Genomic DNA, 20,729 nt, shown 5'->3' with positions numbered 1-20,729 from the left:
CCATAAACATCTTTTCATCATGGAGAAAGTAATAGATGGAACAACTGGCATTCAATACATTTCGACAGGTAAAAATCAAGCAGACTTGTTAGCTGAGCCACTGAATCAGAATATTCATGAACGTTATTGTAAGAAATTGCTACATTAAAAATGACATGTGTGGTTACTTTTAGGTATTATTCTGAGGGGAGAGTGTTAGCAATAAACAGGAGTATACGAGATCCTTTTGTATTCCGTTCATTCCATTTTTATTAAGTGACCAGATTATGTTTGATGTTATTTTAAAAAGACAATCATAGTGTTGATAAAGTGTTGCTCTGTTACCACGTTGGTAGTGTATGCAGTTGTGCTGTGTGTGATATGATAGTTTTATTCCACTACAACAATCAGGATTTAAACTTGGGGGGTGCTTGTATTTCACTGGCAAATCTCTCATCCTAGCACACATTGCAGTTTCCCTCTCAACTTCAAACTGTTGGTGTCATTGAGATACTAGTCTGAAGTGGGTGATGCCCACAAAATGCTGAGGTCCGGTACTGTGGTTCATTCTGTCCTGAAGATTTACACAGTCAATTGTCCGTGGCAGAGTGGAAGTTGTACTGCCCTTCAGTCATTCGTGGAGATCACTCCTTATTTCAAGCTGCCTTCAGTATTTGCTACCGCTGACCAACGTGTGCCGAAAGTCCTGTGGAAAAACATGCACCACATTGAGGTACGGAGCAGAGAGACCTTTCTTCACTTACTACTGACGATAGTGGCTCTTTTTCTCTACGCATCTGGGATCCTGACATAAACTCAGAATGACTGCCCAACAGAAGTGTCAAATGACTGCCTGACTAAAGTGTCACAATAAAGACACTGGGCTAACACTGAGGTCTGTAGTTAAAATCACCACCTAGCCATTACAATTTAGATTTTTGCAGATTCTCTTAATCAAACAAGGCTAATTCTGGAATAGTTCCTCGTACGAAGTTGCCACTAATTGCCTCCTCTGATTTTGTCGGGTTTGCGTTTGTGACAAATCTGTAACTGTCACACTGTCAGTGACACTTTAACCACCCTGCTCTTCAAACGAGCATCGATCTCCTGTACTGTGATGTTTGCATTTCGACAAGGAGCGGGAGCTGAGGCCTGGCTGTGTGTGCAGGTGGACTGCCGTTGCACCGAGGGCTTCGCGGGGGAGCGCTGCGACCGGCGGCAGGATCCGTGCTCGCCTAGTCCCTGCCTCGCTGGAGGCACCTGTCACCGTGGCGCACGCCTCGGCGACTTCTCCTGCTCCTGCCCCCCACTCAGGTACGTTCACTGCATTTCGTCTTGCCTCCTTTCGCCGTTACCTTTTTGTTCGCAGTAAATGACTTTTCTGCTGACCTTGTTATTCTTAAAAAAGTTTAAAAGAGTTCAACATATTAGCAGTTAATACAGGGCTATTACAAATGATTGAAGCAATTTCATAAATTCACTGTAGCTCCATTCATTGACATATGGTCACGACACACTACAGATACGTAGAAAAACTCATAAAGTTTTGTTCGACTGAAGCCGCACTTCAGGTTTCTGCCGCCAGAGCGCTCGAGAGCACAGTGAGACAATAATGGCGACAGGATCCGAGAAAGCGTATGTCGTGCTTGAAATGCACTCACATCAGTCAGTCATAACAGTGCAACGACACTTCAGGACGAAGTTCAACAAAGATCCACCAACTGCTAACTCCATTCGGCAATGGTATGCGCAGTTTAAAGCTTCTGGATGCCTCTGTAAGGGGAAATCAACGGGTCGGCCTGCAGTGAGCGAAGAAACGGTTGAACGCGTGCGGGCAAGTTTTACGTGTAGCCCGCGGAAGTCGACGAATAAAGCAAGCAGGGAGCTATTTTCATCTTTCAACAGGATGGTGCTCCACCACACTTCTATCATGATGTTCAGCATTTCTTAAACAGGAGATTGGAAAACCGATGGATCGGTCGTGGTGGAGATCATGATCAGCAATTCATGTCATGGCCTCCACACTCTCCTGACTTAACCCCATGCGATTCCTTTCTGTGGGGTTATGTGAAAGATTCAGTGTTTAAACCTCCTCTACCAAGAAACATGCCAGAACTGCTTTCGAACTCATTGATGGGGACATGCTGCGCCGAGTGTGGGAGGAACTTGATTATCGGCTTGATGTCTGCTGAATCACTAAAGGGGCACATATCGGACATTTGTGAATGCCTAAAAAAACTTTTTGAGTTTTTGTATGTGTGTGCAAAGCATTGTGAAAATATCTCAAATAATAAAGCTATTGTAGAGCTGTGAAATCGCTTCAATCATTTGTAATAACCCTGTAAATTATTCCTTAAAATAAAATATTGTGGACAAGAGAAATATTGTAATAACAAAAAGGATGGAAGGAGTTAGGCATGGTAGATATTTCTCACATATTGTCCATTTTCCAAATGAGTGGAGGTATTTGAAAGTAAGAGTCTCCATCATAACAATCTCACTAACTCATATGCAGTTACTAGCAGTGTTTTGACCCCAGATGAGTATTGTTGAATGTAACTTCCCCATATGTAGAAGCTTTAACCAGCTCCTGATTCTGAGGCAAATTATAGTTGTAGAATTTCAGTTTGCTACTACCAATGTTCTTTAGAGTTAGTAAACATAGTGATAGCTTTGGATTTCACATTCATAGTTTATCTAGAGTCAAATGACATCTCATGTTTTATTTGAGCAACTTTGAGATCTGAGGGTAACTCTTTAATTTCTGCTGTAGTGTCATGCTACAGATGTAAGTCGTTCCATTCCTTTTTTTGGGGTGTCATATTTTCCTGTTGTGACTACAAGTGGATTGATCGCTGTTCTCTCTTTCGACACTGCTGACAAAATTGCAATAATTGCATCTGAGAAACTGAAATTTGTCTCATTACGCAATGCCAGTACACTGCAGATGCTAACCTCCTGTGATTGAGCTTCTGCACAGCTGACACACACACACACACACACACACACACACACACACGGGTGCACAGCTACAGCAGCTACAGGTGGCGCTGCTGATGAAACTTTCTCATTGTCACACGGGCTCCTTCAGCTAAGGGAAGGACCTTCACTCCCATGTACTGTAATATTTGAAATTGAGTTCTATAGATTCCATGGCATTTGCAGGGGTGCTCACAGGTTTACTGCTGAATACAGCTTTTGTGGAAACCTGAAAGCAAACACTAAGTGACGGGAGTGCCAGCAGTCATAACTGTGGTTTCCATGAGCTGCCTATCAAAGTAACAGTTTTACCTTACAGAGGGGAAGATGTACATAGTTTTGGTAAAGGCAGATGTGTGGATGTTGGCATGACCGAGGTGCGTCTGTTGCTGACACCTCACAGTGAAAAATTCTCTGGCGATCCTGACAGACACCATCTATCCTTATGGTAACGTGTAGTGTCCCACTACCTTTTCCTATGTGTTCTGGTGTCATTCTATTACAGTCTTGTAAATTACAGTAAAAGTACAGAGGTGGAAAGACAGGCACAGACTGTCACAGTGTATATACCAAAATGTGTTGGCAACAGTTTGTATGGGTACTTGTCTTTTTGTATTACTTGTCTTTCTGGACTCGACTATTTTAATTGACACTGGCAGTGTGCAAAGAGCAGTATCTACAGACTGTAAGGGAGAACTGAGGCTGAACTCAAATAGACATCAAGGTGGTTTTCAGATGAGCCGACAAGAGCAGCTAATTAAAAACATTTCACTGTCTCGACATTGCTATTTGTCTTTATGAATCAGTGCAGGAATATTTTGGCACTGAACTGTGTTCTTATACTTTCATAAATATCATAAAAATTGACCAACTCAGTAATAGGAATACACGGTGTGTTAAAGTACTGACGGAGAGAGTTCGCCTAGAAGTTACAGCCAGAGTGGAGGTGGCGCAGCATCTACAGGTGTGTGAACAACAGGGCACTTGGTGACAGTGTTGGCCATAACACAAGTGCTATTACACTTTATCATGAGTTTACTGCAGTAACAATCCAAACAGAAGAAGCTACCTACTGTGAAAGGTAAGCCTCAGCCTGGCTGTTAGTATTTGGAGGCACTGTGAAATCTCAGAATTGGGAAGTTGATACAGAATTATGGGCTGGCAGAATTTTCAACTTCCACAGCATTCCAATTTGAGTATCTGCTTTGGGAAGGAGAAATTTGGTAAATTTTATCATACGAAAGGCAGCTGATATGCAGAGCTCTGTATTTGAAATGTAATGAGGGCTGCAAGGCGTTCAGGTTTATATACTGCAGAGTACCCAAGTAGACTAGACACAGCACACTTTCAGACTTTGCTCTCGGAAGTGGTCTCGATGTGGTACAGCTCACAGGTAATGGTCCCGACATTGCAGGGAGGGCCGCCTGTGTGAGCTGGAACGTGGCGCGGTGTGTGGCACACGGCCCTGCCTGCATGGCGGATCGTGCCGCGAGAGTGCAGACGGAGCCAGCTTCTTCTGCCTGTGCCGGCCTGGGTTCCGTGGCAACCGCTGCGAAGCAGCAGCCGACTCCTGCCGTCCCAACCCGTGCGCTCACGGTGGTGTCTGCATCGCGCTGCCACCACCACCTGCTCTCGGGTACCGCTGCTCTTGCCCTGACGGACGCTTCGGACGCCACTGCGAGGGCTCAGCGTTTGGGTTCGGTGAACTCGCGTTTGCTGCCTTCCCGTCGCTCGACGCCACGACCAACGACGTGTCGGTGGTGTTCGCCACTGCCAAACCCGATGCACTGCTCGTGTACAACTACGGTGCGCAGACAGGTGGGCGCTCGGACTTCGTCTCGCTGGAGCTAGTGGCCGGGCGCGCCACCTTCTCGTACGGTGGTGCACGTACTGCCATCGCCACAGTGCAGGCGGGCGGCGAGCTGGCGGATGGCCGCTGGCACCGCATCACAGCGACACGCAATGGCCGCGTGTTGTCGCTTAGCGTGGCCTCTTGTGGCGAAGATGGCGACGCCTGCCGAGACTGCAGTCCAGGTGATCGCTCCTGCTCGGCCGACGAATTTGGCCCGACTGGGTGAGTATCTTCAGTGCTTGTAAAAAGTACACCTCAGTTGAGGGCTTTGTCAGACTATTGCCTGGTCTGCCAGAACTGACATTTTTTATGTAATGATTTTGCTGTCTAGGCATTTATCTCTAGCTTTGCTTCTCTCTTTCTTTGCTCCAAACCAACCAAAACCAGGGTTTATTATACATGGCAGAAACAGCCATCCCATCTGAATAACTCTACTACCCAGACTTCACCATCTGCGGAGATTATACTTGGTGCAGGAATGTTGACTGTGTTTCCCAGATCGGCAGGTTTGATTTCACATTGAGACTATCAGATGACAGCATGCTAAAGCAATGCGAAACTTTCAGAGAACTAATGAAATGAAATAGAAATTTTAGCATAGGACAAACTGGGATTAGTGGAATGCCCGCCATACCTTTTCGTGTCACTATACCAGCATGGCATATCAAAACTCCAGTCTCGTGGAATCTATGATGAGAGATGTAGCTTTCCTCATATGTTCTACTAGCACTGACTTCTGTGTCTAATTGCTTTACATGCTCTCCACTAGTGGCTAACATATATCCCTGACTTTAACAACACCTGCTGTAAAGAGGTTTTGCATCTCGCTGAGTTTATGAGGTAGACAACCACACATCAATTCTTGTAATAGGCTGGAAATAGAAAGAGTTTTGGGTGTGTTCATACTGTGTGCTGGACCAAGACATGCCAGGCCAGACCAGGCCAGGATATCAAACATATTGTTTTGCTCTGCACTGTCCACACTGGTGGCCGGGCCACGTGGTGCAGCACAAGTGGGTTCGCACCATGATGGCGGCATCCATAATGTTTTATTATTTCTATCTCAAGCTGGTGAATCTAATTTGCGGTATATATATCACATGTCTCCCATCTGTATCACTGCACAAGGCCTTAAAAAAAACCTTCACATTTCACAGTCAGCGTGGAAAAATTATAAATATTGTAATGATACATGCAGAGTTACTTATGCCATATGCATTTAATTTCTCCAACTATTTTCATATGTCTGTAACAGTAAGGAAGTAAAGAGCCACATTTTTATTATCTTTTTGTTATCATTCAAAATAAAATGTTGAAATTCAAATGGAAACACCTTGGGAGCAATTACAAAGAAAAACTTGGCAATATCAGGTCAGGTGGTCCGTTGAAAAGTCCATTGAAAAGTAGTTCCACTTGGCCTTGGTTTCATCACAATTTTTTAAAAGCAGTCTTTAATTCCAAGTTTCTTGTCAGTGGATACAAAACCTGTGAACCAAATGGCATTATCTCAAGAATTTTCACCTATCAGCCTGTGTAACAAGACAAGGAAGATTATTCTACTCCATGAACCATTGCCAATGCCAAATACTGCATCATTAAGAAATAAGAAAAAAAATGGGAAAAAGATTAAGTCTTTTCAACTTGAAATTGGCAAAAAACCTTTGATGAAGTCACAGCAAGATATTATCGAAAATGACGCTAATTATTTCCTGGTGTGTCTCAGGTCTTTAATGTTTCACTGCATGTACTGAAATGTGTTATAATTATTCATTCTGTAATATGAATAAAATTCTTCAGGGAAGTTTTTACTTTACCTAAAGTAGAAAACTTTCCTAAATATCTGCCACTGTATATGGGATAAGCCCGTAACCTCCTATTTCTTCTGTGGTTAAAAGAATTAACGAATCACTGCACTGTCAAAACAAAGTAACAAAGTCATAGTTTTATATGATAGCACAAAGGGGCTGGTGGTGAGAAACTGTAGGCTGCACCTATGTTGTCTATGAACTCTCTCAGCTGTCTCAGATTGCAGATTTACTTGCATACGTAGCTCAGCCTGCAAGGGGGCGAAGGGGGGAGGGGAATGACACACCCACCTGCATCGATTAACAGTAATTAGTTTACTTGTCCTGCAGTGTTTGGGGAGGATCTGCTGAACCTGCCCCCATCTCTAATGACTTCAATATTAACAGGACATTATATCCTGAACGCCCTTCCTTCTTTAACTGTTGCAATAGAAAAATCAAAATCGAACTTCTTATGACTGGAGATGAGATGTAATTTGTTTATAACTCATGGTACTATACTCTCACAGAAATATGAAGCTGAAAATTTCAAAATTGAACATCTTGTGCAATAGTCAATGTAGACATAGAAACATGTATAAATTTGTAATTCTATTTTTTTGTCTCTACAGTTTTTTCATCACCAACAAGAAAGCAATTAAGTAGAATATTGCAAGCAAAGTCTCAGGTTAATTTGTACTTATCATATACCTCCAAATACGAAATGTAGATTCTATTAATTGTAAAATGTTGACAACAAATAATTGCTTGCCTTTTATAATGTCAATTGTGCCCTATTGTAAAACCATAGCCAGTGTAATTGGTCATCACCAGTGGAAAAATTCACATATTTTTGGTGTTTTCTGGACATGTATCATTAAAATAACAAAATATATATATAAAAAATAAAGATGCTGTAACTTACCAAACGAAAGCATTGGTATGTTGATAGAGACAATAAAAAACACAAACACACGCACAAATTTCAAGCTTTCGCAACCCAAGGTTGCTTCATCAGGACAGAGGAAAGGAGAGGGAAAGACTAAAGGATGTGGGTTTTATGGGAGAGGGTAAGGAGTCATTCCAACACCGGGAGCAGAAAGACTTACCTTAGGGGGAAAAAAGGACAGGTATACACTCGCGCGCACACACACATATCCATCCACACATATACAGACACAGGAAGACATATGTATATGCAAAGAGGTTGGGCAGAGATGTCAGTCGAGGCGGAAGTACAGAGGCAAAGACGTTGTTGAGTGACAGGTGAGGTACGAACAGCGGCAACTTGAAATTAGCGGAGGTTGAGGCCTGGTGGGTAACGGGAAGAGAGAATATATTGAAGGGCAAGTTCCCATCTCTGGAGTTCTGATTGGTTGGTGTCAGTGGGAAGTATCCAGATAACCCGGACGGTGTAACACTGTGCCAAGATGTGCTGGCCATCCACCAAGGCATGTTTAGCCACAGGGTGATCCTCATTACCAACAAACACTGTCTGCCTGTGTCCGTTCATGTGAATGAACAGTTTGTTGCTGGTCATTCCCACATAGAAGGCTTCTCAGTGTAGGCATATCAGTTGGTAAATTATGTGGGTGCTTTCACACGTGGCGCTGCCTTTGATCGTGTACACCTTCTGGGTTGCAGGACTGGAGTAGGTGGTGGTGGGAGGGTGCATGGGTCAGGTCTTACACCGTGGGGCGGTTACAATGGTAGGAGCCAGAGGGTAGGGAAGGTGGTTTGGGGATTTCGTAGGGATGAACCAAGAGGTTACGAAGGTTAGGCGGACGGCGGAAAGACACTCTTGGTGGAGTGGGAAGGATTTCATGAAGGATGGATCTCAATTCAGGGCAGGATTTGAGGAAGTCGTATCCCTGCTGGAGAGCCACATTCAGAGTCTGATCCAGTCCCAGAAAGTATCCTGTCACAAGTGGGGCACTTTTGGGGTTCTTCTGTGGGAGGTTCTGGGTTTGAGGGGATGAGGAAGTGGCTCTAGCTATTTGCTTCTGTACCAGGTCAGGAGGGTAGTTGTGGGATGCGAAAGCTGTTTTCAGGTTATTGGTGTAATGGTTCAGGGATTCAGGACTGGAGCAGATTCATTTGCCACGAAGACCTAAGATGTAGGGAAGCGACCGTTTGATATGGAGTGGGAGGCAGTTGTCAAAATGGAGGTACTGTTGCTTGTTAGTGGGTTTGATGTGGACGGATGTGTGAAGCTGGCCATTGGACAGATTTAGGTCAACTTCGAGGAAAGTGGCATGGGATTTTGCAGTAGGACTAGGTGAATCTGATGGAACCAAAGGAGTTTAGGTTGGAGAGGAAATTCTGGAGTTCTTCTTCACTGTGAGTCCAGATCATGAAGGTGTCATCAATAAATCTGTACCAAACTTTGGGTTGGCTGGCTTGGGTAACCAAGAAGGCTTCCTCTAAGCGACCCATAAATAGGTTGGCGTACTAGGGGGCCATCCTGGTACCCATGGCTGTTCCCTTTAATTGTTGGTACGTCTGGCCTTCAAAAGTGGAGAAGTTGTGGGTTAGGATGAAGCTGGCTAAGGTAATGAGGAAAGAGGTTTTAGGTAGGGTAGCAGGTGATCGGGGTGAAAGAAAGTGCTCCATCACAGCGTGGCCCTGGACGTGCAGGATACTTGTGTATAAGGTAATGGCATCAATAGTTACAAGGATGATTTCCAGGGGTAACAGATTGGGTAAGGATTCCAGGCGTTTGAGAAAGTGGTTGGTGTCTTTGATGAAGGATGGGAGACTGCATGTAATGGGTTGAAGGTGTTGATCTACATAGGCAGAGATACGTTCTGTGGGGGCTTGGTAACCAGCTACAATGGGGCGACCGGGATGTTTGGGTTTGTGAATTTTAGGAAGTAGGTAGAAGGTAGGGGTGCGGTTTGCCGTTGGGGTCAGGAGGTTGATGGAATCAGGTGAAAGGTTTTGCAGGGGGCCTAAGGTTCTGAGGATTCCTTGAAGCTCCACCTGGACATCATGAATGGGATTACATTGGCAAACTTTGTATGCAGTCTTGTCTGAAAGCTGCCGCAGTCCCTCAGCCACATATTCCCGACGATCAAGTACCACGGTCGTGGAACCCTTGTCAGCCAGAAGAATGACGATGGATCGGTCAGCCTTCAGATCACGGATAGCCTGGGCTTCAGCTGTGGTGATGTTGGGAGTAGGATTAAGGTTTTTCAAGAAGGATTGAGAGGCAAGGCTGGAAGTGAAAAATTCCTGGAAGGTTTGGAGAGGGTGATTTTAAGGAAGAGGAGGTGGGTCCCGCTGTGACGGAGGACGGAACTGCTCCAGGCTAGGTTCAATTTGGATATTATCTTGGGAAGTTGAATCATTAGGAGTAGGATTAGGATTATTTTTCTTTGTGCCAAAGTGATATTTCCAGCAGGGGTACGAGTGTAGGACAGTAAATCTTTGACGAGGGCTGTTTGGTGGAATCTGGGAGTAGGGCTGAAGGTGAGGCCTTTGGATAGGACAGAGGTATCGGATTGGGCGAGAGGTTTGGAGGAAAGGTTAACTACTGAATTGGGGTGTTGTGGTTCCAGATTGTGCTGATTAGCATTTTGAGGTTTTGGGGGGAGTGGAGCTGGAAGTGGGAGATTTAGTAGATGGGTGAGACTGGGTCGGTGTGCAATGAGAGGAGGTTGAAGTTTGTTGGAAGGGTTGTGGAGGATGAGTGAGTTGCCTTTCTGGTGGGGTGAAATCAGGAGATTGGATAGTTTTTTTAGTTGGAGGGTGGCATGCTGTTCTAATTTGCGGTTGGCCTGTAGGAGGATGCTCTGAACAGCCGGTGTGGATGTGGGAGAGGAAAGATTGAGAACTTTTATTAGGGATAGGAGTTGACGGGTGTGTTCATTGGCTGAGTTGATGTGTAGGTGAAGGATCAGGTGGGTGAGGGCTATGGATTGTTCAGTTTGGAACTGGTATAGGGACTGATGGAAAGTAGGGTTACAGCCAGAGATGAGAACTTTAAGTGTTGAGACCTTGGGGGTAATGCCAAATGTCAGACAAGCCCGAGTAAATAAAATATGGGAGCGTAATCTGGCTAGGGCGAAGGCATGTTTGCGGAGGGAATGTAAATAAAACTTAATGGGGTCATTGTGGGGATGTTGTGAGGGTGACATGGTATTTAGAAGGTGGAAAGTATAACATGAGGCTGAAATGAAAATAAAAATATATGGGGAGAGATAAAGGTGAACTAGAAAGCAACTGGAGTTCTGGTGTGAAAAAAGTTGAAAAAGTGTTGGTTAAAGCTGAGCTATGTTGATCCTGTGGTGAACTTAGGTTGGTAAACAATGATGTGCACAAAGTTTAGGTGGTTGTGTAGCCTCCAAAACGCATTAAAGGGTGGTGAAATTCGGGAAAATTTCGAAAAACCAGCGTGTAAATGTATTAAAAGGAGTGGATTTGTGGTGGCAGATTATGAAAATGAGGCTAACAATTGTCTGACGAAGAAATAATAATGTTAAAACCTGTGGGAAGCAGCTAAAAAATGATCGGTGATGTGGGAAAAACAGGAATGGAAATGAAGCGAAAGTTGTTAGGACTAGCCGAAATGGTTGTTTAATAGGTGAAGGGAACTGTTTGTAAACTGGGAATGGTGGATTTTATAGCAGCAATAGTATTGAAAGCAGAAAATTTTTTTTTGGTTATGGTTTGGAAGTAAGTTGCGTATTATTGAGTATATACAGGCAGGATAAAATTGTATGGTAGGGAAGGTGAATACAAAGTGAAACTACTTGCACAAACAAAAAGAGAAAGTAAGATGACAGAAAAGATTTCGATATGCAACAGTGACAATAACAAACGTAATTGTTGGGTTCAAATTAATGATATGAATATAATAGAGGGAAACATTCCACACGGGAAAAATATATATAAAAACAAAGATGCTGTAACTTACCAAACGAAAGCATTGGTATGTTGATAGAGACAATAAAAAACACAAACACACACACAAATTTCAAGCTTTCGCAACCCAAGGTTGCTTCATCAGGAAAGAGGGAAGGAGAGGGAAAGATGAAAGTATGTGGGTTTTAAGGGAGAGGTTAAGGAGTCAGTCCAATCCTGGGAGTGGAAAGTCTTACCTTAGGGGGAAAAAAGGACAGGTATACACTTGCACACCCACACATATCCATCCGCACATATACAGACACAGGCAGACATATGTATATGCAAAGAGGTTGGGCAGAGATGTCAGTCGAGGCGGAAGTACAGAGGCAAAGATGTTGTTGAGTGACAGGTGAGGTACGAGCAACGGCAACTTGAAATTAGCGGAGGTTGAGGCCTGGGGGGTAATGGGAAGAGAGAATATATTGAAGGGCAAGTTCCCATCTCTGGAGTTCTGATTGGTTGGTGTCAGTGGGAAGTATCCAGATAACCCGGATGGTGTAACACTGTGCCAAGATGTGCTGGCCATGCACCAAGGCATACTTAGCCACAGGGTGATCTTCATTACCAACAAACACTGTCTGCCTGTGTCCATTCATGCGAATGGACAGGTTGGGCAGAGATGTCAGTCGAGGCGGAAGTACAGAGGCAAAGATGTTGTTGAATGACAGGTGAGGTACGAGCAGCGGCCACTTGAAATTAGCGGAGGTTGAGGCTTGGTGGGTAACGGGAAGAGAGAATATATTGAAGGGCAAGTTCCCATCTCCGGAGTTCAAAATATATATATATATATATAATGATATCAATATAATAGAGGGAAACATTCCACGCGGGAAAAATATATTTAAAAACAAAGATGATGTGACTTACCATACGAAAGCGCTGGCAGGTCGATAGAAACACAAACAGACACATACATACACACAAAATTCAAGCTTTCGCAACTAACTGTTGCCTCATCAGGAAAGAGGGAATGAGAGGGAAAGACGAAATGAAGTGGGTTTTAAGGGAGAGAGTGAGGAGTCATTACAATCCTGGGAACGGAAAGACTTACCTTAGGGGGGAAAAAGGACGGGTATACACTCGCACACACACACACATATCCATTCACACATATACAAACACAAGCAGACATATTTAAAGACCCATATATATATATCCCCCCCCCCCCCCCCCCCCTCTCTGGCCTGCAGTGTTTGATGCTGTGCTAAACAGATGAACAGAGACAGGTATCAGCACCATTACCATTTCAAAAACTTTTTTGTACTTTCAGCTATATTTCACATTGAATAATGTATGGTCTAAAACATATGTAACAGTAAGCTACCCGCTATCAGACCACTTCACTGCACGATTTGTAAATGAAGTGTACGTGTTTGACAAGTAGCGTCATTTTACAGTGATTTTTACAAATTACGGAACATAGGCATTTTCTTTTTTCATGAAGAAAGAGAATCTTTCAAGGAAAAAATAGCCTCCTAAAACATATGGCATAGTGTTATATACCAGCAATAGTTTTTACGATTCGAAAATCGGAGAAGTTCATTTTCGCCATCTTGGCTTGGCACGCAGTACAAACATTTGTGACAGCTATTCATGCCATATAGGTGCGGACCGGGCCAGTACACCCCATTCTGGTGCGCAGTGGGAAGACTACCTCAGTCTCTAGAAGAACATGAGAGAGCATTTTACTGTAGTGAGGGCAGTTGTGTACGACAACAAAAATAATCAATTACTGACAATGCAATGTAATTGTATAGACAAAAAAGTCTACGTATAAAGCAACAGAGAGCATACACACACAAAAAGATTTAACTTTTACAAGCTTTTGGAGCCAGTGACTCCTTGTTTTGGCAGAAGAGTTGAAGGGGAAGGTAGAGGAGTGAAGGAAATGGACTGGAGAGGTTTAGGGAAAACGGTACGGGGTCAGAAAAGTCACCCCAAACCCCAGGTCAGGGGAGACTCACCAGGCAGTTTCAGAAAGAAAGCCTGATTGTTGGGGTCTGCACCAGACAAGATTTTTACGCGTGAGAGATTAAAGGTGGAAGACAGAGTAATATGCAAGACAGATTACTACTAAAACATTGTGCATGAGTCAATAAGAGTGAAAAGTGAAGTGCATTGTATGGAACAAAGGCAGGAAGGGGCGAAAAATAGACTCGTGAGAAAATTAGAGATTTAGTAAACTAAAATGGAGTAAATAAAGGAATTGTTACTGTGGAAAAATGCTAAGATGGAATGAATTAATATAAGTTAAGACCAGGTGGGTGGCGAGAATGAAGGACATGTTGTAGTGCTAGTTTGCGCCTGGGGAGTTCTGAGAAACTGGTGTCTGGGGGAAGAATCCAAATGGCGCGTGTGGTGAAATAGGAACTGAGGTCATGACTCTCATGTTGTAGAACATGGTCTGCAACAGGATATTGTGTGTTGCTGGTATACACACTCTACCTATGCCCATTCAACCTGACTGATAACTTGGTGGTAGTCGTACCAATGTAAAACGCTGAACAGTGTTTACATAACAGCTGGTATATGACGTGTCATTTCACATGTGGCTCTCATTTTGATAGTATATGTTCTGCCAGTTACAGGGCAGGAATAGGTGGTGGTTGGAGGATGCATGGGGCAAGTCTTGTAGCAGGGACAGTCACAGGGGTAGTAGCCATGCAGTAGGGAGACGGGTGCAGAAGGAGCGTAGGGTCTGACAAGAATATTGCGGAGATTGGGAGGGTGGCAAAAAGCTGTTCTAGTTGTTGTGGGCAAAATCTCTGACAGAAAGGATCTCATTTCAGGGCATGATTTTAGGAAGTCACGGCCATGTCGAAGAAGCTAGTTAATACATTTAAGACTAGGATAATACTGGGTAACATGTGTTGTGCTCCGAAGTTGGTTTTTGGGGGGATCAACAGTACCAAGACTGGATGTGACTGCCTGGGAAATCTGCTTTTGAACTAGACTGTTGGGATAATTACGTCCAGTGAAAGCTGAGGTGAGAGTGATGTTGTAATGCCGTAAAGAGTCTACATCCAAACAAATATGTTTGCCTCAAATTCCAAGGCTGTAAGCTAGGGAACCTTTGACATAAAAGGGATAGCAACTGTCAAAATGTAAGTACTGTTGTTTGTTATTAGGTTTAATGTGCACAGAAGTCTGTAGCTGCCCTTCAGTGAGGATCAGATCAACATCAAGGAAAGTGGCATGGGATTCGTAATAGGACCATGTGAAATTTAACTGGGAGAAGGTTTTTAGAGATTCCAGGAATATAACAGGTCAGCCTCACCTAGAGTTCATATGGAAAAGGTGTCATCACTGAATCTAACAAAACCAGGGGCTGAGGGCTTATTGATCCCAGGAAAGCTCTCTCCAAGCAACCCCTGAAAAGATTGGCATAGGAAGGAACCATCCTGGTTCCCATATCCATATCCCCAATCTGTTTATATGTCTGCACCTTAAAGGTGAAGTAATTGTTGCTAAGTGTGAAGTTGATTAAGGTGGTCAAGAAGGATGTCATAGGTTTGGAATCAGACGGGTGTTGACTGAGGAAATGTTCAGCAGCAGACAGGCCATGTACATGAGGATGTTAGTATAGAGGGAGGTGGCATCAATGGTGACATGCAAGATGTGTGGTGGGTGTGGGACAAGCATGGATTTCAGACAACCTAGGAAATAGTTGATACCTTTAATATAGGAGGAAAGTCTTTGTACTACGGGTTGCACGTTGTGATCAATTAAGGCAGATATTTGTTCGGTGGGTGGTTTGATGCCAGCAACTATAGGATGACCAGTACGATTGGGTTTGTTGATCTTAGGAAAAAGCTAAAAGTTGGGAGTTTATGGTTGGGGTGGGGAAAGAAGTTCTATGGATTGAGGTGTAACTCCTTGCAAGGGGCTTGAGGTTTTTATGAGGGACTGCAGGTTTGTTGGAATCACAGGGATAGGATGTTGATGGCAGACACTGTATGTAGAGGTGTCAGACAGCTGGTGTAGAGCTTCACTAGCATGTTCCTGTTGGTCAAGTACCATAGTGGTAGATCCTTTGTCTGCTGGGAGGATAATGGTGGAGTCATTAGTTTTTAGGGAACGTAGGGCCTGGAGTTCTGCAGAGGACATGTTAGGGTCACGTTGAAGGTACCTGAGGAAGAGTTGTGAAGCAATGCCGGATGTGTGGAATTCTTGGAAGGCTTGTAAGGGATGATTTGGAGGTAGTCATGGTGGAGCAAGCTGGGATCATGGTCAGAACTGTTCAAGGCCAGGTTAAATATAAGGTTTGCTGTTGGAAAGGTTTTGAGGTTGGGTTGCAAAGTGATATTTCCAGTTGACATTACATGTAAAGGAAAGTAGGTCCTTCACCAAAGTAGTATGGTTAAATGGAGGTTTAGGGATGAACGTGAGATCCTTCGGTAACGCAGATAATTCAGGAGGGGAGAGTGAGTTTGATGAGAGGTTGAGAACACTTTACTGTTGTGACTGGTTCTTGTGATTTTAAGCTATTGCTGGTCTGGGAAGCAATGGAGAAGGCTGTGGGATGTTAAGGAGGTTGGCCAAACTCGGTTCGTTGGAGAGGAGTGGTGGTTGATGACGCGGCTGTTTGAGGAGCTGCAGGGGGACAGGAAGGAAAACAGCACTGATGAGTTAGTTTAGGAGTAGGTGGGATAGCTTTTGCGGTGAAATGTGGCATGTTGTTGCAGTCTGAAGTTGGCTTTGCGGATGATATCATCCAAGGAAACATGAGGCGCAGATAACTGCAGGATTTTGTAGAAGGCAAGAAGTCTGTTGGAATGGAAACTAACAGATGAGGCATATAGGTCAAAGAATATTCAGGTAAGTGCAAAAGATTGCGGTACTTGAAACTGTAAAGGAGCCTGGTGTAGAGTAGGATTACATCCAGTAGCAGAGACTTTCAGTGTTAGTCCTTTCTTTGGGAGTAATGCCAAGGGACAAGGAGGTTTCGAGAAACAGAATGTGGGACTTTAAATTTGATAGTGCAGATGCATTTTTTTTTTAAGTATGGATGTGATATGTGATGAGAGTCATCATGGCAAGAGAGGACAGTTTGGAATGTTAGAAATTATGGGAGGGGCAAAAACGAGAGGCAGAGGGTGTAAAAAGATAGAAAAATGTAAGAAAAGCTGGGAAAAAAAATCAGAAAAATTTGCGCGAAAATTGTGATAACAGATAATAGTTAACAAGAGGCAATGAGCAGGTGAGAATTTCCCACCAGAAGAGTGGTCTATATGATATGAAAAAATGACTAGAAAAAAAACCTATAGGGAAAGTCATGAAAGGAGACAAAATTTTAAAAACAGGACATAAAGAAGGAGAAAGTCACAGGATATAATGTAAACTACTTTTCTTGGCAATTAAAGTAATGTAGGAGACATCAGTAAAAGTCAGTAAGAGCAGTTTGGCGAAATACAAACTCACAAATACCTGAAATAATTGCGTGTGAACAGAGTAAGTGGAGGGTAGGAAAGAAAATGGCTGTCAAATTTGCAAATAAATCAGTTGAAGATGATCTGAAAAATGCCCTGCAGAAGAAGGCAAATTCGTAAATGACAGTGGAATTATTATATGCAAATTCACAAATAACAATGGACCCACCTATATGCACAAAAACTGGTACTAGAAAACATATAGGGGCAAAGTGTCAATCTGGGTGGTACAGATAAAAGATCAGACTACTAGCACAGAAGGTAGAAAGCAGACAATAGTTTGGACAAGACAGATGATAACAAAGACTGACAATACAGTTACATAAGAAGGAATGATGGCCACATCGGCTAATATAACAATGAAAATAATCCATGAATGGCAATACAGTGCAAATCGATAGATAAAAAATCTACTTATAAAGCGGCGGCAAGAGGGCACATACTCAAAAATGTTGAACTTTTACAAGCTTTCAGAGCCAGTGGCTCCTTCTTCTGGCAGAAGAGTTGAAGGGGAAGGAAGAGTGTTGAAGGAAAATGACTGGAGAGGTTTAGGGAAAGGGGTACAGTTCAGGAAAGTCATCCAGAACCCCAGATCTGGGGCACTTAGCAGATGGGATGAGAAGGAAACACTGATTGTTGGGAACTAAGATTTGAAAACCCTAGAGCTTAAAGGTGGAAGACAGGGTAATATGCAAGACATATTACTAGTAAAACATTGTTCACAAGTTAATAAGAGTGAAAAGGTAAGTGCATTGTATGTAACAGAGGTGGGAGGGGTACGACGAAAAATAGATTCATCAGAAAATGAGAGATGTAGAAAATTGAAATGGAGCAAAGAGAGGAGTAGTTACTGTGAAGCAATGCTGAGATGGAAAGAGTTAACGTAAATTAAGGCCAGGTGGGTGGTGAGAATGAAGGTCATGTTGTTGCGCTAGTTCCCACCTGCAGAGTTGTGAGAGACTGGTGTGGTGAAACAGGCACTGCAGTCATGCTCTGCAACAGGATAGTGTGTGTTGCCAGTATACAACCTCTGCCTATATCCATTCACCCACATGAACTTAAATGCAATTCACACACACATGACCACAGTTTCTGGCAGCTGGAGTCAGTCTGGCAGCAGTGGGACCCTTTAATGTAATTCTCCTTCCTGTCAACACCTTTGGAAGATGTACAGCCTTCATGCCTGCCAGTTTAGTTACACGTTTCATGGATCACATTCACAACACCTCACTGTGATGTGAAACATGTCAGTACATTGACAAATGAAGTACATTTTCTCTGCGAAAACAGGTCTGCAGGCTGGCCATTTACATAACTGGCCTTTCTTCTTTTTTTAATTTTAATCTGCAGTGAAATGTGATAAATATAAACCAATCACATACATACTATCTACTCTAAGGAATAGTCCAGCAGAAATAATTCCAATTGGTTTTTAAAACTTTCATTATCTTGCAGGGCTTTAATTCATAACGGATATGGTCAAATATTTTCATGGCTGAATACTTCTTCCTGTGCAAGTGTAAGGTTATTTTTGTTCTTGGTGGTATACTTACATTTGTAAGTATAACTCTAAGAAAAAAAATAGATAGCCTTTCTATCGACAACTTAATCTTACACTTGCACAAGAATAAGCAAAGTATTCAGTCATGAAAATATTTGAGATATCCGTTGTGAATTAAAGCCCCGACAGATAATGAAAGTTTTAAAAACCAATTGGAATTATTTCTGATGGACTATTCCTTAGAGTATTATAGTATGTATGTGATTGTCTTTCATTTATCAACTTTCACTGTAGATTAAAATTCAAAAAAGAAAAAAGACAATTTATGTAAATGGCCAGCCTGCAGACATGTTTTTCAAATTATGCATGATTCCTCATCATAAACTTCATAAGAAAGTAAATATATTATAAAGTGCTTGTTAGTATGCCTATGTTTTTTTAATAGTTGCTTATATGAAGCATGAAGATGGACACCAAGAAGCATCTTTGCAATTATTCTCTTTCATCAAAGAAATCAGCAATTACCCATAGAGAAAATGTTACTTAACTCAAGTGTATGTGCAGATCTGAAAAACATGATTTCCATTTCGTATTCTGATACATGTACATACCCAGGAATTTTGAACGGTCATTGTTACATATGATATATATGTGAATAATCCATGCCGCCGAATATTCCATGCACCCTAATTTTAAGGAAGGGAAAAGAAAGACTAATTCGTGTTTGTGTCTGTACACCATCCATTGAGTATATTGCTGTTTAAGTGCAGCTTCAAATGGCCAATTTATACACACATCTAGTGGTTGCAGGATGGCCAGTTTGAATTGTAGAATTTCTCTACTAATGAAGCTATGGAAAGCTGTGTCACAACCACAATAGCAGACATATTTATTAATATGTACAGTTCTAAACAAAATTATCTATTACCACAGATATGTTTATGATGCACTACTATTAGTAATGAAGATGACCTAGAATACAAATTATCCATCAGCAACTAAACATCGTGCACCCGAATGTAAAATTTACAATGGAAATAGACAAAACAAATTGATAGATTTAAGAATAAGCAACAACAGCCACCAAGCCAACACCAATTCAGATTATATAGAAAAGTTACCATGAATGAAATTATCATAAATAAAAATTCTTGACACCCAAATTCGCATAAATACACATATTTCAAATCAGTGAGTAATAGAATTCTATAATGGAATAAAATATGAAATAAAAATTCTACAATATGTAGTGCAACAAAATGACTTCAACCCCAAAATAGTGCTAAAATTATATGAACAGCATACAAAACCAAAAACAAAAGGTATATGTATAGAATTGATATTAAAAAGGGAAAAAAAAACCACAAATAAACCTATCTATGTTACAGCACCATAGATAGGCCAAATGATAAACAACTTGTTTAAGAAAACAAAAATAAAATTGGCATTTTGTATGAATTACAACCTAAAGGCCAAAACACAATCAACAAAAAATAAAGTTTCCAATTTTCCAAATCCAGGTGTCTGTAAACTCTCTTGTAACAACTACAGTAAATTTCATATTGAACAAACAGACAGGAATTTCGTAATCAGATTTAAAGAGCACACACAAAATCAACCATTCCACATTTTACTTGCTTTTAAAAAACCACCAATATGAAGCAGGAAAAATTGAAAATGGCCTAAAAATGTTGCACAAAGTACCTAAAGAAAATACAAAGAACATTTTCGAGGAAATGGATAGTTACACTCATACAGAAAAATACCCAGAAGACATGCTCAGCAAATAAACGGATTTTAAACATAAAAAATACCTCAAAATTCTTATTGACTGTATTAAAGAAAAAGGGCAAACACAAAACAATAGAACAAATATCATTTATATAAAAAACAAAGAACTACTATCTATCTCTGAAAAATTAAACGTAATCACTGACTTTCCATGAAATAGAAATTCCATTGTAAACATATAACAACGCCAGAGGCAAGGCTGTCAGAAAAACTGTCAAAAAATAACTTTTCAAGAAAATTCAAATAAAAAGTATCATAAGAAACAGACAATCTGTATTTACACTCCAAGATGCCATTAGGACCATATCATACTGGGTAAGACACGAACACAAGGTGCCACATTTAGACATTAACTAACATACATGTTACGATCAGTATTCTGCCTATTGTGCCATCTTCACAGGTACATTCAATAATGGCAAATCACCAAAATGAGGACATTATGTAACTTGGGTCAGTATGAGGAAATAAATAGCTAGTGCAGCAAATAACTTGAACTTAAAATG

At 42.0% G+C, this 20,729-nt stretch overlaps 1 protein-coding gene across 1 annotated transcript in view; it reads left to right on the top strand.

Moving 5' to 3' along the window:
* The window catches only part of LOC124803478 (cadherin-related tumor suppressor), a 491,307-nt gene that overhangs the window by 387,295 nt on the left and 83,283 nt on the right, over nt 1–20,729 (top strand). Inside the window, exons 25-26 of the mRNA XM_047264670.1 lie at nt 1,148–1,293; nt 4,373–5,032. Of these exons, the coding sequence (XP_047120626.1) occupies nt 1,148–1,293; nt 4,373–5,032 (806 nt within the window). The remainder of the gene's footprint in view (nt 1–1,147; nt 1,294–4,372; nt 5,033–20,729) is intronic.

This window comes from Schistocerca piceifrons, chromosome 6 (genome assembly GCF_021461385.2).
Source record: "Schistocerca piceifrons isolate TAMUIC-IGC-003096 chromosome 6, iqSchPice1.1, whole genome shotgun sequence".
Lineage (NCBI taxonomy): Eukaryota > Metazoa > Arthropoda > Insecta > Orthoptera > Acrididae > Schistocerca > Schistocerca piceifrons.
Note: the sequence above shows the minus strand (reverse complement) of the source record. Positions and strands in the feature narration are given on the sequence as shown.